Below are 18,119 nucleotides of genomic sequence, written 5' to 3' on the forward strand. Positions count from 1 at the left end.
ATACCTTCTTGAGTGTTTTGGTTTGGGCTAAAACCCCAAATGAGAATAATCAAAGCTCCATATCCCTACACATAAAGCCAGATGCTGAATCATCCATGAGGGCTGTGCTGAGGGGGCGGGCTATGACTGATTGAAATTTTGGCCTCAATTCCCAACCCTTACATGTCTTTGCTATGTAACTGCAGCTTCTCCCACAAAAGGTGGGACATATTTCCCTGGACCTTGGCCTTGGACTAATACAAGTTATGTTAACCAACCAAATATGAGTAGATGTGAAAGAGAGTTGAAATATGCTTGCAAAGTGGGGTTTTCCCTTTTATACTTCTGCCACCACCATGACAAGAGCATGCCCTGGCTAGGGTAGTGATTCTAGGGGCACCCTTTAGTTCCAGGAGGAGGATGTAGGACATGCAGAACAGAACCAGACAACTTGAACACTCATGAATGAGAAAAAATGTGTACTACTGTGTGCCACTGAAAAAGCATGCTTCTTTGTTAAACAGCGTTATTGTGATAATAGCTGACAGATACAGACATTGGTACCAGGAGTAGGGTGTATTAGCAACAAAAGTATGTAGCATTGACACTGAGACCAAGTGGTGAGTATTAGGTAAAATGTTACAGTAGGCTTGAAAAAAAGGTAACCCATATCATGTAGAGATGAAATGCTTGGTAACACTGTCAATCTACAGTAACCTGAAGAAAGTACATAGATTTGGGCAAGGTTGGTTCCAGGCAAAACGTTGAAAGCAAAAGCTGGCTCCTTTGGGTGCATTTGATAACGTTGTATAAGAAAGAAAATCCATAAAAGGACTAAGGAGTGTGTAGAGGGGATATAGAGGGCCCAGAACTTGCTGAGTTGGAAAAGAAATCTGTTAACTCCAGCCTCTCTTGCTAGTAAGTCATTCTCAAATTAAGATACAAATGAAACCAAGGGCAAAGGACAAAGATCAAACCAAGGTGATGGCCAGTTAAGATACAGCATGTGGCCCAGATCAAATCAAGGGTGTGGTTGTAACATCTTTTATTAATACTCTAAAATAATAAGATGCTCTAGTGGATCCTCTTAGCTGCTCAAAAGGGCTTCCAGAAAGCTGAAAGGAGTTGGCCTGATGTACCAAAGTAGTCATAATTGAATCTAGAAAGACTGGCATGACTCAAAAATAATTGTGGGTGTGATTTTGGCACAAGGAGTTAAGTGGAATCAAATACATAGGAAACCCATAAAATGTTTGAGATAGGTGTGCAGCCAAAACTATGATCAGCTTAGGCAGAAGGGACTGAGACCATTCTAGGTGTAAAAAGACATCTGGGTCCCTAACTCCCTTTAGGGAGAAAGCAGGCTAAGAAAGTTGTTCAGCTGCCTAAAGAGCACATTCTTCAGTGTTCTCTTCCGAAGTGGCCAAAAAGGCAAACAGAACAGGAAAGGCTTTCAGAGAGCAGAACGGAGAGCTGCTGAGAACAATGGGTTAGGGAGTCAACCCCCGTAGTACAGCTTGGGCCTCATCAAGGTAATTTCCTATCCTAGAGTATTCATCCAACATTTGCCCAGAAGAACTTCAGAACTGCCAGGGATCAGTAAGTCTCTGAATTCCTTTTCTCTTTTTTTGTGAACAGGAGTGTGCATTGCAGTTATCTTGTCTCTATTTCACCAATGTATGCTGGATGTGTGGAGAGTTACGGGTAGGAGGTGGACAACTGTCTCTTTAGATTTTAGGTCACTCAATCCAGAGGAGTCACATCCAGACCTGACATAAGTCATGAGATCTTGGTGTTACGATTGGATGAAACTCGGGGGTGGGTGGGGGGTAGTCTTGAGGATAAACGTATTTTCTAAGTCAATATGGCCAAGAGAGTGGACTGTAGTAGATTGAATTATTGACCCTGATTCTTCAGTCCTTTGCCATGTAAATACAGTTTCTGACACAAAGGTGGGAGGTACTTTTCCATCCCTTGTCTTTGTTTTTTTTTTTTTGTTTTTTTTTTTAATATATTTTATTGATTTTTTACAGAGAGGAAGGGAGAGAGATAGAAAGTTAGAAACATTGATGAGAGAGAAACATCGATCAGCTGCCTCCAGCACATCTCCCACTGGGGATGTGCCCACAACCCAGGTACATGCCCTTGACCGGAATCGAACCTGGGACCTTTCAGTCCGCAGGCCGACACTCTATCCACTGAGCCAAACCAGCTTTGGCCCATCCCTTGTCTTTGAACTCAGTCATATGACTTACTTTAGCCAATAGTATTTTAGCAAATATTATACAAGCAGGGGCCTTGAAATGTGCATGCATAGCTAGGCTTGCTCTCTAGTGCTCCTGCCATCACCATGAGAATATGCCCTGGGTAGGCCACTGATCACAGGAGGACCCTTCAGCCACAGAAGCAGAGCTGTCCCAGTTAATTCACAAACTTGGGAGCAAGAAATAAATGTTAACTGTTGTATCATACCGATTTTGTGGTTGGTTGTTATACAGTACTACTCTAGCAATAGCCCCCCCCCCCGCACCCCCAGACCTGCCCCCCTGCAAATACAGGAACCCAAATAGTTCTGAGACATGTAGCCCATCATCCATCCTCAGCTCGTTCATGAGTGATTGGGGTGGGGGGATATTAGTGAATGAGGGTTTATTTGAAGAAAATTGCTAGGGTGCTATATGTCCCCCCAGGCCCACTTTGTACTTAGAGAATTTCTCATGGGCCTGATGAAGTGAGACATCTGATCATGTACCCAAGGCTCCTATGGGGACTGTAGAGGCCTGGAAGAGCCTGGCAGGGATCCCCTGGATTTGAAGGCCAAAGGACGTGGGCCTTTAGAGGTCATTTGCTTGTAGACCTCTAAAATGGAATGGCTGGCAGGGCTACCTATGTGTGACAGCAGTTCTAGAAGGAAGGCTGTACTTTCAGAGCAGACCAATCCATACTTTCAGAGTGCTGCAAGGCAAAGGCCTCATTTCACATGGGTTATGTGGGAGCCAAGGAAGAAAGCAGGGCGGGAGCTGTCTTCAGAGAATTCTGCCCAAGTGGCTGCCCGGCAGGGCCAGACCCCCTAGCAAAAAGAGGCTGAGTGGGGAGGAGGGGGACCACTGGATGGAGAAACAGTGGGCTGGAGGGACATCGCCCATGTCAGAAAAGAAGGCACCATGTGGCCCTGCAGGATAGGAGAAACTCCAAAAGCACCACATAGGAGAAAGAGCCAGCTTACAGCATCTGCACTAGCTACCTCGCCCTCCCACCTGGAGGGACCAGAAACGGCCACTGGAGAACAAGGAACAGAGAAGACATTGACTACCACACCCAGCTGCAGGTGCACGAGATGCTGAGGTAGACAAGTTTGAAATGAGACCAGACTGAGCTCTTAATACCTGCAAAGGAGACTGTTCCTTAAGGTTTAAAAGTGGCTGGAGATAGCTCAAGGATCTGCCCATGTATCACCCAGGCAATAGGTAAACAAAGTGGATTCTTGCTCTGCCCCCCTGAAAAGACCAGTTCATTCAGTCAACAAGCTGGTTTCCTGTGTGTAGACTATCCACAGGATTCAGGTTCATTTATGAACATCAGACACCAATTAAGTACTTGAGACAGCTGTCTCTCTTTTGACAACAATCCAACACCAGTTGCCTTCAATTGTTAGGAAGCTCAGAGTCCAGTCTGATAACAGCTACCACTTGTCAGCTCCTAGTGCATGCAAGGCCCTGATAAACACTTTTTATACTCAGTAGTAATTTCATCTCCCCAAAGGCCCCCTAGGGTCTGGCTTATGCCCCAATTTACTATTTATAGATGGGGAAACAGGCTCAGGGAGAGAACCAGCTAGCCAGAGTAAGCTCAAAGCTCTCTCTACCGAACCAGATATTGTGCTATGATTTTCCTTGGCCTTGATTTTGTTGATTTTCATGGCTTGCTCTGTGACACAGGTTCTCTTCTTACCTGATCCTGCATGCATTATCGCCAGAGGATTTAGAACAAGTATCAGGAAGAGTATGAGAGAAACCTGCAAACTCACGCCTTTTGAGAAGGCTCAATGCAGATCCTATCCTCTCCCAGAAGGCTCTGCCTTCTCTGGAGGGTCCTGTCCTCCCCACAGGTTTGCATAACGGAACTAATCCAAACAGGCGCCTAGAGCTTCAGTGAGCCCAGCCCACCAGTAGGTGGCTGCTCTGAGCCAGGGTCTTGACAGCCACTGGCAACCAAGTACTTCCCATTAGCTGGGGCCTTCTCCAGTCCCCTCCCCCGGGCCACCAGTGCTGGCAAATGCCGCTGTGACCCCCATTTGAGCACCAATTCGCCAGTTGGTGAATAGTTCAGCCCCCAGGCCTCCTGCTTTTGCTCCTAATCATCCCTCCAATCCTGGCCAGCCCACCGCGAATTCCTCCCCAGCATTTCCCACTGGCTGCCCCTCCCCTAAGCAAAGCAAAACAAAACCCTTCCCCTCAACTCGGTACTCACTCGGAAGCGTGCGACTGTTGCTGAGGCTACTGGTGCTGGGTGGTGGGGAGAGGGACTGCAGGGAGACACTGTCCTCCTCCTGCGAGCAGCCCGCCTGGATGGCGCGCAGGTAGCTGTGGCTGCGGGAGCGGAAGTAGCTCGGCAGCGGCAAGTCAAGCGCCTCCGCCGCTGTCGACTCTGCTTCGCTGCAGACCGACTCGCAGGCCGCCTCATACTGGTCGCTCAGATCCGCCTCCCGTACCTGTCCAGGCAAAGGCAGGCGTCAGGGGCCAGCTCTGCTACCCAGGGCCGGGCTACTGTGTGGTTGGCTCAGGTGCAGGTGCTGGTGCTGGGCTGTGGAGTCTGTGGGGCCGCAACCCAGCCCACCTCCCCTCCCCTTCCCATCTCAGAATGGGATGAGCAGATGAGCCCTTGGAAATACACAGCCCTTCTCGCTCCCGGCCTCATTTTCCCCATCTCTACAATGGAGGAGAAACTGCTAACGATAGTTTCCAGGATATTAACTAGATTATACCTGTGTGTCCACACTGATGGATGATAGATTTTGCGGCCACATATAAATTTAGTGGGGGAATGTATGCTATAATAAATTGTTTTTTTAAAAAATATTTTTATTGATTTCAGGGAGGAAGGGAAAGGGAGAGATAGAAACATCAATGATGACAGAGAATCATTGACCCACTGCCTCCTGCACGCCCCCAACTGGGGATGGAGCCCGCAACCCGGGCATGTGCCCTTGACCGTTATTGAGCCCAGGACCCTTTAGTCAGCAGTCTGACGCTCTATCCACGGAGCCAAACCAGCTAGGGCTATAATCAGTTATTAATGTCTGCTCGGAATGCTGGAGTGAGGGGTGCCAATAGGTGTGCTAGATATTTACTATCTTAAAATTTATATTTACCATCTATAAAATAGGCGTTAATTACAGACCAAATTTTATAGGATTGTTATCAAGATTAATGAGATAACTCATACCATATGCAGTGAGGGGAAGACACTTACCAGGGGAACCCAGTGAGTAAGTACAGAATCAAACACTCCAAATGCATATTTAAGGAAGATTAATCCAGCCCTGGCATACAGAGTAGATACTGGGGAGGGGTCTGGAATGGAGGGAGAGGCAAGAGATGAAACTGCTGGGATAGTCTGTTGAGAGAACTTAAGACTGGACCAGGGTAGTGGCAGTGAGGACAGATTAATGATGCCTGCCATGGGCAGTGTGGAGAATTCCAGAATGGCTGCTATTTGCCATCTCACATCTAATTTAATCTCACCTAGATGGCTTCTAAGTGTTCTTCCAAAGATGACTGATGAAGAGCCTACAAATCTGCAGCTGGAGGTGTGAGCACAGAGGGTCCTCACCCTACATACACTCTCCAAGCGTTCTAGAAGCATCTGCCTGACGCATGTTTTGGGTCATGTTGGTAACTGGGGATCACAAAGTATAAGCCGAGGAGTCAGCTGGCCAAAAAGAGACACTGGATAGAGGTCCTGGGGGAGGCCTGGGGCTGCAGGAGAGGAAGCCCATGACTGAGCACCATGTGAAGGGAAGGATGGAGCTGGGCCTGGGCCAGCTCTGCTCTGGACCGGGCGTGTGATCTCAGGCCATCCCTATCCTCTGGGTCAGTGTTTCTCCATCTAAAGGAAATGAAATGCGTGTGTACTTGTCTGACTGTATCAAGTAAAATGACATCGCCCAATTGCAAGCATATGTTTGGAAAGGTCTAAAGCTGTTACAGTAGTAACCATGTGTGGCTATTTAGGTTTAAATTAATTAAAATTAAATAAAAAATTCATTTCCTTATTCACATTTCACTTGCTCATGCTACCTTATTGGAGAGCATAGGTTACAGAACAATCCTATCACTGCAGAAAGTTCTTCTGGGTCGTGCTGATAAATTAAAAGGCAGTGTGGCATATGAAAAATGCAGGGGCTAGTAAAGAGATAGGTGTTTATCTTCCAACGCCCCGACCTGAGATATACTGAGAGGCCCTTGTGACTGCCAAGGGCAATGAGGTCTTGCTTTGGAATTTCACAGTAATGGCTCAGCTCTGGAACTAGACTGCCGGGGTTTCAATCCCTGGTTCATAATTTCCTCACAATACGAAGGTGGGCAAGTCATTTAACTGTTCAGTGCTTCAGTTTCCCCATCTATAAAATGGAGGCTAATACTGCTTTCAGCCTATTGGCTAAGATCAAGGGTATAACATGGGGACTAGTTATAGACCAAATTTCATAGGATTGTTATCAAGATTAAGTGATATAATTAATATCACGGATTTAGAATAGTGGCTGGGAGAGTAAGCACCTGTTAACCTGTACTTAGTATCATGGGCAGCTCTGTGGGGTGAGTGCAAGGATTTGTAAGTGTTGGTTAAGATGCTTGCAAGCTCTGGCGGGGTGGGGGTGGGGGTGGGTCACATGGTCAGTGCTGGGGGCATGTGTATCACTGAGGACACACTGTGTGCAGGGAACTGCCCTGTGGGTTGCCTGGCCTACTGTGGACTCCCAAAGACCTTCGAGGATAATGTGACATCGGGGTGGGAGGCACATAAGGCATCCATGTCTGGCATCAGGCAATATGGGGCCCAGTCCTAGTTAGTTCTGCCTCTGTAGAATGTGGCCTTAGACAAGTCCCTTGCCTACTCCTGGACACAATGAGGGGTTGAGCTCAGAGCACCTTTCCTGCTCTAGTTTTTGGTCTTGGGGCTTGGAGGGAGGAGAGGGTCAATGGGGGGGTAGGAGAGGGCCACTTCCAGGGGCAGGATGAGTGTGCATGGGAGGGAAGCACCCTTACCAAAGACAATACCAGGACTGGCCCCGCCTCCATCAACTTTTGTAAAATTGAAAAGTCTCTGCATTCAGAAAGTCCCAACATCTTTAAAGGCCCAAAAAGGAGAAAAGTTAGGGCATCTCGGGGCTGAGGTCAATACCACCAGCCCTCAGCCTGTCCAAATAAAACAGTCTGCCCAGGATTTTCCCCAGCGTTGGGGGAGGTGAGGAGGGAGGGAGCCAGAAGACTCAGGGAATGCTTCCCCTTGTCCTGGAGTTATTTCTTACCCTATTCATAGAACCTCACCCATTCTTTCCTATTCTGGGGAGGAGGAAACAGGCATAGAGAAGTGAAGCAATAGGGCCAAGGAGTGGAAGGTCAAGGCGCCAACATGAGTCTAGACTCCACCTTCATTGGAAGTGGCTTTCCTGGTGCTGGCTCTGCTTTTACCTATTCAGGCTGGGAGCTAGGATCACCCAGATGCCAGGCCTAAGACCCAGCTCTGGATTCTGGGATTGGGGTACGAAAAAATGGTAAACATACTGACCTGCTGCTCATGGCCAAACAACTGGGGGATCAGGGAGGCCTGTCCGAAAATCTGCAGAAAGAGAAGGGGAGGGTTATGGGGAGACCAAGGCTGGGGCTGGGCTTGGTTGTTCAGGCTCAGCTGCAATAGAACTTGTGGCTGGCTGGTCTAACCTCTTCCTCAGACTGGCTGTAGCCCAGGTGCTAGGAGGTCTCACTTGGCTTCCTCCAGGGATGGGAGGCTCACTCCTTCAGGGGATTTGTAATGTGCTGTGTACACATCTTTCTCTTGGTCTGGCCCCTGGCACCATGGATGCCCTGTCTGCTGCCTCTTACCTGGCAGGCATCCCCCAGGACCTGTAGTTTAGGGACAGAGCCCAGAGCCTTCTCTTCCCTGGTCAGGGCCTGCACAGTCCAATGCCTGGTGGGACAAGCTCTCTCAGACAGGAATCAAGGCTGCAGAGACACAGCTTAGAGCTGACAAATCTCTGACTTTGGCTCAGGTTGCTCAAGCTTCTGGGGGTGAATGTTTGGGGGTTCAGAGGACCCTATGCTAGGACACAGCTGGGGCTAGTCGGGGTAACAGGAGAGACCTGCTGGGGTCCCCAGCCTGGCTGATATCTTGTGCCTTTTTGTGTAGCTAAAGGACAAAAATGTTCCAAGTGCCAGGGCCAGGCAGGGGATGAAGATGGGTGTGAGAGAGAGACAGACAGACCCAGAGAGAAACATGGAAATGAGACACACTAGAGTCAGAGAAAAATGTGGATGAGGTGAGAGAAAAACAGAGGGCGACAGGTACAGACAGGAAGACTGAGAGCCGAGAGAAGAGAACATGATAGAATGGGAGAGACAGGGAGGGAAGCTGTCCATCCAGCACACACCTGCATGCCCTGTGCCCCGTACTGGGGACACTGTGGGGAACAAGCAAGGCCCTCACTTTTAAGAAGCTCTCAGTCTTAAGAGTGAGACAGATATTAAGTAAAGAAGTAAACAAATGTAATTCTAGATCGTGATAAGTGCTGCCAAGAAAATGAAGCACTTTACACGAGAGGGCAGCTACTTTACACGAGAGGGCAGGCCCCTCTGAGGAGGTGACATTTGAGCCAAGACCTGAAATGCAGGGAAGAGTCAGCCATGCAAAGATTTGATAGGAGAGTGCTCCTGGGAGAGGGAATAGCAAATGCAGTGACCTGGGCAGGGATAAGATGTGTAAGGAGCAGAGAGGAGGCCAGTGTGGACAGAGCAGGGTGAGTCACAGAGCAAACTGAGATCATGTCCCAGAGGGAGGCAGGGCCTCACAGCACCCAGTAAAGACTCTGGCTCTCACCTGGGTGTGGTGGGAGCCATGGGAGGGTTTGAGCAGGGGTAGGGTGTGATCTGACTTTAGTCTTTCACTGTATATTTCTTTTTTTATTTTTATTGATTTCAGAGAGGAAGGGAGAGGGAGAGAGAGATAAAAACATCAACGATAAAAGAGAATCATTGATTGGCTGCCTCCTGCACTCTGCATACTGGGGATTGAGCCCACAACCTGGGCATGTGCCCTGACTGGGAATCAAACCTTGATCTCCTGGTTCATAGGTCAATGCTTAACCACTGAGCCATGGTGGTCAGGCCACTGTATATGTAATTTTAAAAAATTGCCCTAGCTGGTTTGGCTCACTGGATAGAGCATCGGCCTGGGGACTGAAGAGTCCCAGGTTCGATTCTGGTCAAGGGCATGTACCTGGGTTGTGGGCACATCCCCAGTAGGGGGTGTGCAGGAGGCAGCTGATCGATGCTTCTCTCTCATCGATGTTTCTCTCTGTCCCTCTCCCTTCCTCTCTGTAAAAAAAATCAATAAAATATATTTAAAAAATAAAAAATTATTGATTTGAGAGAGCGAGAAAGAGAAATATCTATTTGTTTCACTTATTGATACAGTCATAGGTTAACTCTTGAATGTGCCCTTACTGGGGATTGAACCCCAAACCTTGGCATATAGGGATGGCATTTTAACTAATTGAGTTACCTGGCCAGGGCCTGACTTAAGTCTTTTAAAAGCTCTCTCTGGCCACTGAGACCACAGTGGAGGTGGCAGGCATGGAGGCCAGGACAACTATTCAGGTAAGACTTGGTGGGGCCAGGATGAGGGTGGCAGAGGGTCCCATGTCTGGGATGCTGTACCCCTCCCCACACCTGAGGTCAGTCTCCTTGGAGTCTGGGAATGACAATCTGAGGTTGGGGGCCTGGGAAAGGTTTGGCCAGACTAGGAATAATGGAGTGTTGAGGAGTTGAGGGTTCCAAAGCCTTCTGATTCTAAGCAGTCCATTAGCCTGGGCCATGGGACTGCACACAGAGAGAAGGCTGGGTCCGCATCTGGTTGCCCTCGCTGCCTTGCTATACTACTATTGGCCGGGGTATGCTCTCTCTGGGCCTTGTCTCCAAGTCCACTCCATGGGGGAAGCCCTCAAGCCTTGGCTAGTTCCACCTTTGCAAACTCTAAAGTACTGAACACCTGGCAAGGGCTGGGATCCAGAGGTGGGTCTGACAGCTCTGGATTCCTACCCAGCTTTGCCTCCTCCTAGTTGTGTGACCTCTCCTCTCTGAGTTGCAGTATCTTCATCTTTGAAATGAGGATAAGAATAATAATGCCTCCTCTGGGGGTGGCTGTGAGGGTTCGAGGAGCTGAGAATTAAAAGTGCAGCACCGTATGCTTATTGCTGTTAGTAGTCCAGAGTGGAGAAGCAATTTGTGTGAAGTCACACAGCAAGATAGCGATAAGCACCATAAAGGTAGCGACCCTTTGCTGGGCACTTTATGTTCATTATCTCATTGATTCCTCACGACCTGTTGAAATAGAAATTACCACCCTCTTGTGGTAAATCAGGGAACATGCTCTGGGAGGAAGCGACTTGTTCTGGGTTCCTCTAGTCAGTGACAAGATGGGGCCCAAACCCAGGTCTCCAGTTCCCTAACCTCAGGGCTCCTGCATCTACAACCATGGTGTAGGCCCTCCCTCAGGACCCAGCTTAGGCCATGCAATGTCAGGCCCTGTGACTGCTCACCAGCCGCAGGACAGTCAGTGGGACAGAGAGACACACATAGGTAGCTCCGAGAACAGACTAAACAGAAGCACAATGCAGACCACTCAACAGGGGTTGGGTGTTGATGTGTGTCCCCCTGGGTGAGAGGTGGGCTCTGTCTGCCAAGCACACTGTCCTGGCTGCCCACCACCCTCACCTGGCTGATGCAGCTGGAGTCGTTGAGGCTGTCGCTGATGGGGTTGTAGTCTTCCTCCCAGCTCGGACACTTGGAGGGCAGCAGCATGTCCACGGAATCCAGGCGGTCCAGACTCCTGGTGGGGGTGGGGAGCAGACAGGGCTCAGCTCACCCACTGTTCAGCCTGGGAAACTGAAGCTCAGAGGGGGAAAGACTAGCCAAGGTCATCAAATGGCAGAGAGAAAAATGGAGGTCACTGCCAGCCCGAGTAATGGTGGTGGTGGTGGTGGTGGTGATGGTTGGGCAGTGAGCAAGGGGAGCACTCCTCGCCTTTGGAGGCCTTGTGAGGCTGGAAGGTGCAGGAGGTACACACTTGTCATGTCCGCTGCAGCCGTGAGGTGGCAGCATAAGCTTGCGTTTGACCATTCCAATCCTGAGGTGGCCCACACCAGCTCAATGCTACAGTCCCCTCCCTTGCAGGTCTGGGGCAATTCCAGGGGCTGGACAGAGGAGGTGGGGGCAAGACCCCACAGCACTGACCTCAGACTAGGGCTGCCCAAAGGGCATCAGTTTCAGCAGGATGTTCAGGTGGCCTCCACCAGGTCCCTGAAGACTCACCAATACTCTCCATGGCCCCTGTTCTTCCATCTTTCTCACATCTACCTAACCCCTGCTTCTGCCCCCTCCCACCCCCTCACTGCTCTGGGGACAAGGTCCAAGCAGCCAACAGCTCAGGCTCTTGCTATAGACGGGCTTGGATTGGAGTCCAGCTTCCTCACTGGGTGACCCTGGGCAAGTCATCACCCTTGTTTAAGCGTCAGTTTCCTCACCTATTAAGTGGGAATGACACTGTGTGTGCCTGCGGGGCTGTGACGGGGAGGATTCAGTGATGCAGATTAAAGTGCACTGGGGCAGTAGATCCCAGAGTACAGCAAGTGCTAGCAGACGGTCCTCAGTACTATTACTGCTACCATTATTGATTGATTTCCTCTTATTCAGGGCCTCTGCCCTGGTCCTAACCACCTCTCCAACATCAGTGTCCATTGGTCATTCATAGAATTGTGGGGTCTCAGGCCTAAAAGAGGTCTTAGAGATCAGCTAGCTCATCCCTCTCGCTTAAAGATGGGGAAAATGAGGCTCAGAGAGGGACTGACCTGGGACTGGCCAGTAGTGTCCTGAATTCTCTCCAGCAGACCATTCCCTGCCTCTGTCCCAGCCAGCGAGACTCCTGGCTTCTCCCCTCACTGCCTCAGTCCTGCTGTCACCTGGCCTGTCTTTCCTCTGTCTCAGTCCTCCCAAACTACCTCCTCCATGAAGCCTGGGTCTACGCCCCCAGTAGTTGGGGAACTAGGACTAAGCTTGTTTCCTTTAACTCTTCCTAGTCTTTCTTTTTTTTAAAAAAATTTTTTTAAAAAATATATTTTTATTGATTTTTCACAGAGAGGAAGGGAGAGAGATAGAAAGTTAGAAACATCGATGAGAGAGAAACATCGATCAGCTGCCTCCTGCACATCTCCCACTGGGGATGTGCCCGCAACCCAGGTACATGCCCTTGACCGGAATCGAACCTGGGACCTTTCAGTCCGCAGGCCGACACTCTATCCACTGAGCCAAACCGGTTTCGGCTCTAGTCTTTCTTTGGTTTGTTTTTGATTTGCTTCTGTTTTTCTTCCTCAGTGGACTTTGAATCCCCTATACCAAGTTTCACCCGTTTTGTACTCATTCGATAGACTTTCCATAATTTGCCTCTCATTCTTTTCTGTTCTAATCCCCATGGCGACTTCTGCATGTGACCGCCTCACCTCTTTCTCTAACATTTTAATTGCTGCTTTCTGTGTGCATATGTTTTATTTGTTCACACTTTCACGAACTCTTCCAAGTCTTAAAGCAACAGGATAAGGCTTGAATAGTGGAATTGCAGGCGGGTGATGGGACAGGTGAAGGCTGTCTATCTCTCTTTGACTTCTGGATCCTCCCTCCTTCCCAATCTTGGAGCTCACCCCAGGGGTCCATTACAGAGGGATGGGCAGAGGGGCCTCTGACCTTTCCTGGGCAGTGCTAACATAAGTGGTGACCTTGGTTCTCCTCGCCTGAAGTAAAGTGTTCCCTGGGGCAGGTCCTCTGTGAGAGTGGAATTCACCTGGGGACGGCACTCCTAAGGGCAGGGTTTACCTGGGCCAGTCACTCTAGACAGGCTTTCCTGGTTTACCAAAGGATGAGGCTCACCTGTGGACAGAACTTAACTGGGAGGGGGGGGGGGGCAGTTATGAGATGGTTCACCGAATGGAGGGGCTTTCCAAAGTCAACTCATCCAAGTGGAAGGGCCAACCTAAGGATGGGCAGCTCAGGTAGGAGGCTCATGTGAAGGCGGGTTCACCTAGGGGGCTCGGATCGTTGTGGGCTCGGGTTCACCTGGATCTGAGGCAAGATTCATCTGTGAGGTTGGGCTCTCTGGGGGCAGCCGAAAGGGAGGAAGGAGAGGTTCCCAGGGATGGGGCATAACTGTGAGGGGCTCACCTAGGTGGTAAGGCTTACCTGTGAGCGGGGCTGGTAGGAAGCGTGATGAGGCTTCCCCAGGGGAAGAATTCCTGTGCGGGCAGGGCTCACCTGAAGGGGCGGAGCTCCAATGAAGCCGGGTTAACCTGTGGGTGGGGCTTTCACGGGCGGGGCAGGGGCTCAGGTGAGAGCTGAGATCTCCTGGGGCCCGACTGGACGTGATGGACTAGAGGACTCCTAGGGGCGGGGCTTCAGGGCAGGGCTTGCCTGGGCGGGGCTCTAGGGGGAGGGACTGCGCGTTCACCTGCGCGGGTTGCTCTGCTCTCCCAGCGACTGCTGCGTGGCCCTCAGGTAGCTCTGGCGCCGCGCCGCAGTCTTGGGTGAGGGCTTGGGGCTGCCGCCAGAGTCGTCGCTGTCCTCGTCGCCCATGGCCTTGATGTAGCTGCCGCTGCGCATGCGTCGGCAGGGGATGTGGCCCTCCGCTGTGGTGTCCGCATCGTGTGGGGACAGCAGTGCGGTGCTCCACTCGCCGCCACCGCCGCCGGGCACCTGGGGATGGGAGGAACGGCCTCAGCACAGACACTTCCGGGGAAGCGCCGGCCGCTCAGCCTCGGGCTCCCCAGCTCGGAGAGCTCAGCCTTTGGTGCTGGGCACTGCCATGGAAGCAGCCCGGGCTGGGAAGGATAGCTGGGTTCCAGAGCCGGCTCTGCCACAGCTTCTCTATGGGCCGTACATACGCAAGTCCCTGCCCATCTACGACCTCAGAGTTCTCCATGGATCCAGGCTGGGTGCCCCAGCAAAACTGCCAAGGATGTATGCTCACAAAGGCCTCCACCGCAGCTACCTTCCTGAGTAGCCAGAGTTCATCACCTCCCCTGCTATCTCAGAGGGTGGCTTTTGATCCATCCCGCTGCACAGATGAGAACAGCAGGCCTGAGGGAGGTCCCCAGACCTGACACCAAGACCCCCGCCTTAGGATGGGAGAGAAGGATGGCATATCAAAATGGGGGTTGCGTCCTCCAAGCCAATCACAATCCCTCATCCCACAGGTCAGTAAACTGAGGCACTGGAGAGCTGGCTTCCAGGATGGAGCAGCCGCTTGGTAAGCTGGGAAAGGGGTTTTACCTTCTGAACCTCGGGCATCCCACCTGTGGAAGGGGTTGTGATAAGGGCAAGTGAGATCACAGCTGTGAGGCAGTCTTAGTCCACAGCAGTTACAGTGGCAGAAACCAACAGAGGGGAACCCCTCTGTCCTTCTAAGGCCAGGCTCTGCTCCAGGGCTGCACCCACAGCCTACACCCCTCGTTCATCTAATACACACATGTACACGCAGTGGATGTTCACTTCGTGATGAATGAGGATGCATATCTCAGCACTTACATGCACCTCAGTGCCTCAGCACAGAGTAAACAGGCCTTGTCCTGTGTACATATCTGAGAGCAAGCATACTTTCCCATACACACCCATCTCACCAAGGATGCACCCCAGTAGCCCCTACATCATGTGTACACCCCTCAACATGTATACAACATGAACCCGGAGCATACTCACACACCTCACATACATGCTTGCCACCATTGCATCATGGACACATCTCAACATGTGCCCAGATCACCATATCTTTTCCTCAACATATAGGACACACCCTCACTAGGTCTATACTTCACCGTGGATGCCCAGGTACGCATATTTCTCAGTGTACACAACATATCCATTCTTCACTAGGTACACAAATGCACACTCCCCAAATCAGCATGGCTGCACAGGCACCATAAATACCACATTGCCAGTGGCCAAGTCCCAGCTGAGGGAGGGATGGTCCCTCTCTGGACTCCCACCGTAGGGGCTCCCTCCAGCCTTCTCAAACCCCTTTCCCCGGCTGACTACCCGGACAGTCACGAAAGCCTGTACATTTTATCCCCAAACCATTTGCTAGTCCAGCCTCCCTACCTCTATCTGTCCCTGGGAACACGGCCTTGTATATTTCTGCTCAAAATGTGTTGCAACCATAGCCCCCACCCATCTCCCTCTCTGTATGCAAGCAAGCAGCGCAGCCTCAGGGCCTGCAGGCTCACCCTTTCAGGGTGTTTTGGAAGCATTTTCACATGATCAGACCAACCATACCATTTTGAGAGAGAGCCAGGTCACCCAAAACTCTTACTTATATTTCTAAACTAGGAAGTGGATTGAGAGCCATAAAAGCCTTAAATATATAAAGTACTACCTAGATTTCATTTTCTCCCTATTAAAAAAATAGCCTTTCTCCCCCTTAGTCTCACTGCTTTGGAATTTTATATAGAATGACAAGAACTCAGGCCTTTGTCAGACTTTGATGTTCATTGGTTCAAAATGCATCTTATGTATTCCCAAAGCCTGGCCAGGCCTGCACTGGCATATCCTCCCCTCCCCCAAGGTATGCCAGCTCATTACCTACAGAAGCAGCCCCTTCCATCTTGACATGTACTTAGAATCTGCTTCCTCTAACTTCCACCCACATCCTGGGCTCTGCCATCTCCCTGCCCTTGAGAAACCTGGGGGATGTGTGGCAGCGGAGATGTCTGAGCTTTCTGCCTCTTTCCTTGAGTGTGGAGTTGGTGCACAAGTGCCTCCATAAACATTCGTGTTTGAAAGAATAAAGCTAGTCCCCCAAACTGGGTTAGGGCCTCTGCACTCCTGTAGCCCTCCGTGCTTCTCCCCAGAACATCCTGCTCACATTGACATGACTGTTCATGTGTCTCTCTCCAAGCATCCTGACAACCGGGGCTATGTCTTATTTATTTCTAGTTCTGTTCATTTAAGTGTCCGTCTGTTCATCTACCCCTCTCTCCTTCACATTTCCCGAGTACTTCCTCTATGCCAAACCCTGTCCTGGGCCTTGGGGACATACAGCTGCACCAGATCTGGTCCCTGTCCTCCAGGAACCCAGTCTGGTGGGAGTAGCAAGCAGGAGGCTGGTAATTAGAACACCATGCAATTGCTCCTATGAGATGGGTAGATGGCACAGCTTCCAGATTTGTCTTCTACGGGGCAGGGACATTTCTAGTCCCCACTCAGGGCTGATCTCAGAAGGGACCTAATCAATGTCTGCTGAGAGCATGGCCAGTGGAAGGAATCCCCTTATGAGCAGGTATCACGGGTCGCCCATTTCCTAGGGGGGTACAGAGGCCTGACTAAAACAACTTTCCAAGTGAATCTGTGACCCAGTTGGACCTCACAACCGTGCCTTCCTCACATCCCTCCCCCACCCTGACCCTTGAAGGGACTCACCTGCAGGTAGTGGTAGGCTAGACCCTGGTGGCAGGATTTGGACTTGAGCAGGCTCTTGTCCAAGGTGGCTGAGGTCTTCTGGCACACCTCGTGGGCGTGGCTGAGGGTCAGAGTGGACCAGGAGCCCCGCTTGACATAGTTGGTGTCAGTGCCCACCCCAAGGCTGGGGCAGGAGGCCGGGGGTGCGGACGGGGGTGGTGGGGCAGTCAGCTCAGTGGTATTGTTCTTGGCGGCTTTGAGCATGTGCCCACTGATGGTGTTGTAGGCGTGCATAAAGTAACGAGGCTGGCTGCGCTCTGCCTGGCGGCCTAGTGTCATCAGCCCGGAGGCTGGCCCGCTGCTGCGGAAGGCACCCCCCTCACCGTCCAAGTTGTCGTCGGAGCTCCACCAGCCCGAGATGTTGGAGCGGCTGCGCCGTTTGGGCTCCCCGGCCTTGGCCCGCTCCTTGCTCTTGGCCCTCCGGCCCTTGCCGTCCTCCAAGCCACCTTTCTTGCTGCCATTGGCACCGATCTTGCCTGCTGTGCCCTCCATTGAGGGTGCCTTGGTGAAGAAGAGCCTCTGGACCGAGTGGACCAGGTGGCGGATGCGACCGGGACTCTCGCCCCGGGCCTTGGCCTCACCGCGGGGGAACTGGAGAGTGCTGAAGCCGTCTCGGTGGATGGGCAGTTGCTTCTCAAACTGGTCCAGGAGGTTGGCGGGCAGCCGGTTGATCTTGGTGGCCTGGGCATGGCTGGGGAAGGGGCTCTCTTCTGGCACCTCGAAGTGGGAATTATAGTGGATGCGGGGGAAGGTACTGCTTGGTGGTGGCAGCTGGTTGTTGAGTGGGAAGAGACTATCCCCTGGCAAAGCATTCTGCCCAGGGAAGCGAGCCTCCCGGGCAAAGGCCTCTGTGGGCGACAGCAGGTAGGGGTTGCGGTCAGGCCCTGCAAACAGGGGCTCGTGTGGTGGGTCCAGGCTGTCGGAGAGGTGGCGGGGGCGGCTGTCACCGAGGCCTTTCATGATCTCGGCCCTTGGGGCAGGGCCGTCACCCTAGCGGGGTGCCCGGGTCACCTCTCCCGGGCAGCGGCTATCCTGGGGAGAGAAGACAGAAAGGGGTCAGCTGGATTTGGAGGGGATAGGGTTTTGGGAGGGTTGCTCCAGGAGGACCACATGAGTGTGAACCTGGGCCCCTGGCCACCTCCCCCAGCCTCAGACATTGTCTCCTGGAGCTGCCCAGTGAGGCTGAGCTCCAGCTGCCCACAGTGGTCATTTGCTTGATAATGCTCCCTTCTTCTTCTTTTTTTAATCCTCACCTGAGGATTTTTAAAAATATTGATTTTTAGAGAGAGAGGAAGGGAGAGAGGGGGAAACATCAATGTGAGAGAAAAATCGATCGGTTGCCTACTGTGTGCACCCTGACTGGGGATC

At 51.4% G+C, this 18,119-nt stretch overlaps 1 protein-coding gene across 3 annotated transcripts in view; it reads right to left on the minus strand.

Moving 5' to 3' along the window:
- Positions 1 to 18,119, minus strand: part of DLGAP4 (DLG associated protein 4) — a 180,914-nt gene that overhangs the window by 59,092 nt on the left and 103,703 nt on the right. For all 3 annotated transcript variants that reach the window (XM_036320939.1, XM_036320938.1, XM_036320940.1), the window contains exons 3-7: positions 16,713 to 17,783; positions 13,750 to 13,994; positions 10,971 to 11,085; positions 7,771 to 7,821; positions 4,450 to 4,690 (exon numbers count right to left, since the gene is read on the minus strand). In XM_036320939.1, coding sequence (XP_036176832.1) covers positions 4,450 to 4,690; positions 7,771 to 7,821; positions 10,971 to 11,085; positions 13,750 to 13,994; positions 16,713 to 17,711 — 1,651 coding nt within the window. In that variant the 5' untranslated portion in view covers positions 17,712 to 17,783. The remainder of the gene's footprint in view (positions 1 to 4,449; positions 4,691 to 7,770; positions 7,822 to 10,970; positions 11,086 to 13,749; positions 13,995 to 16,712; positions 17,784 to 18,119) is intronic.

Source organism: Myotis myotis, unplaced genomic scaffold, assembly GCF_014108235.1.
Source record: "Myotis myotis isolate mMyoMyo1 unplaced genomic scaffold, mMyoMyo1.p scaffold_m19_p_9, whole genome shotgun sequence".
Taxonomy (NCBI): Eukaryota; Metazoa; Chordata; class Mammalia; order Chiroptera; family Vespertilionidae; genus Myotis; species Myotis myotis.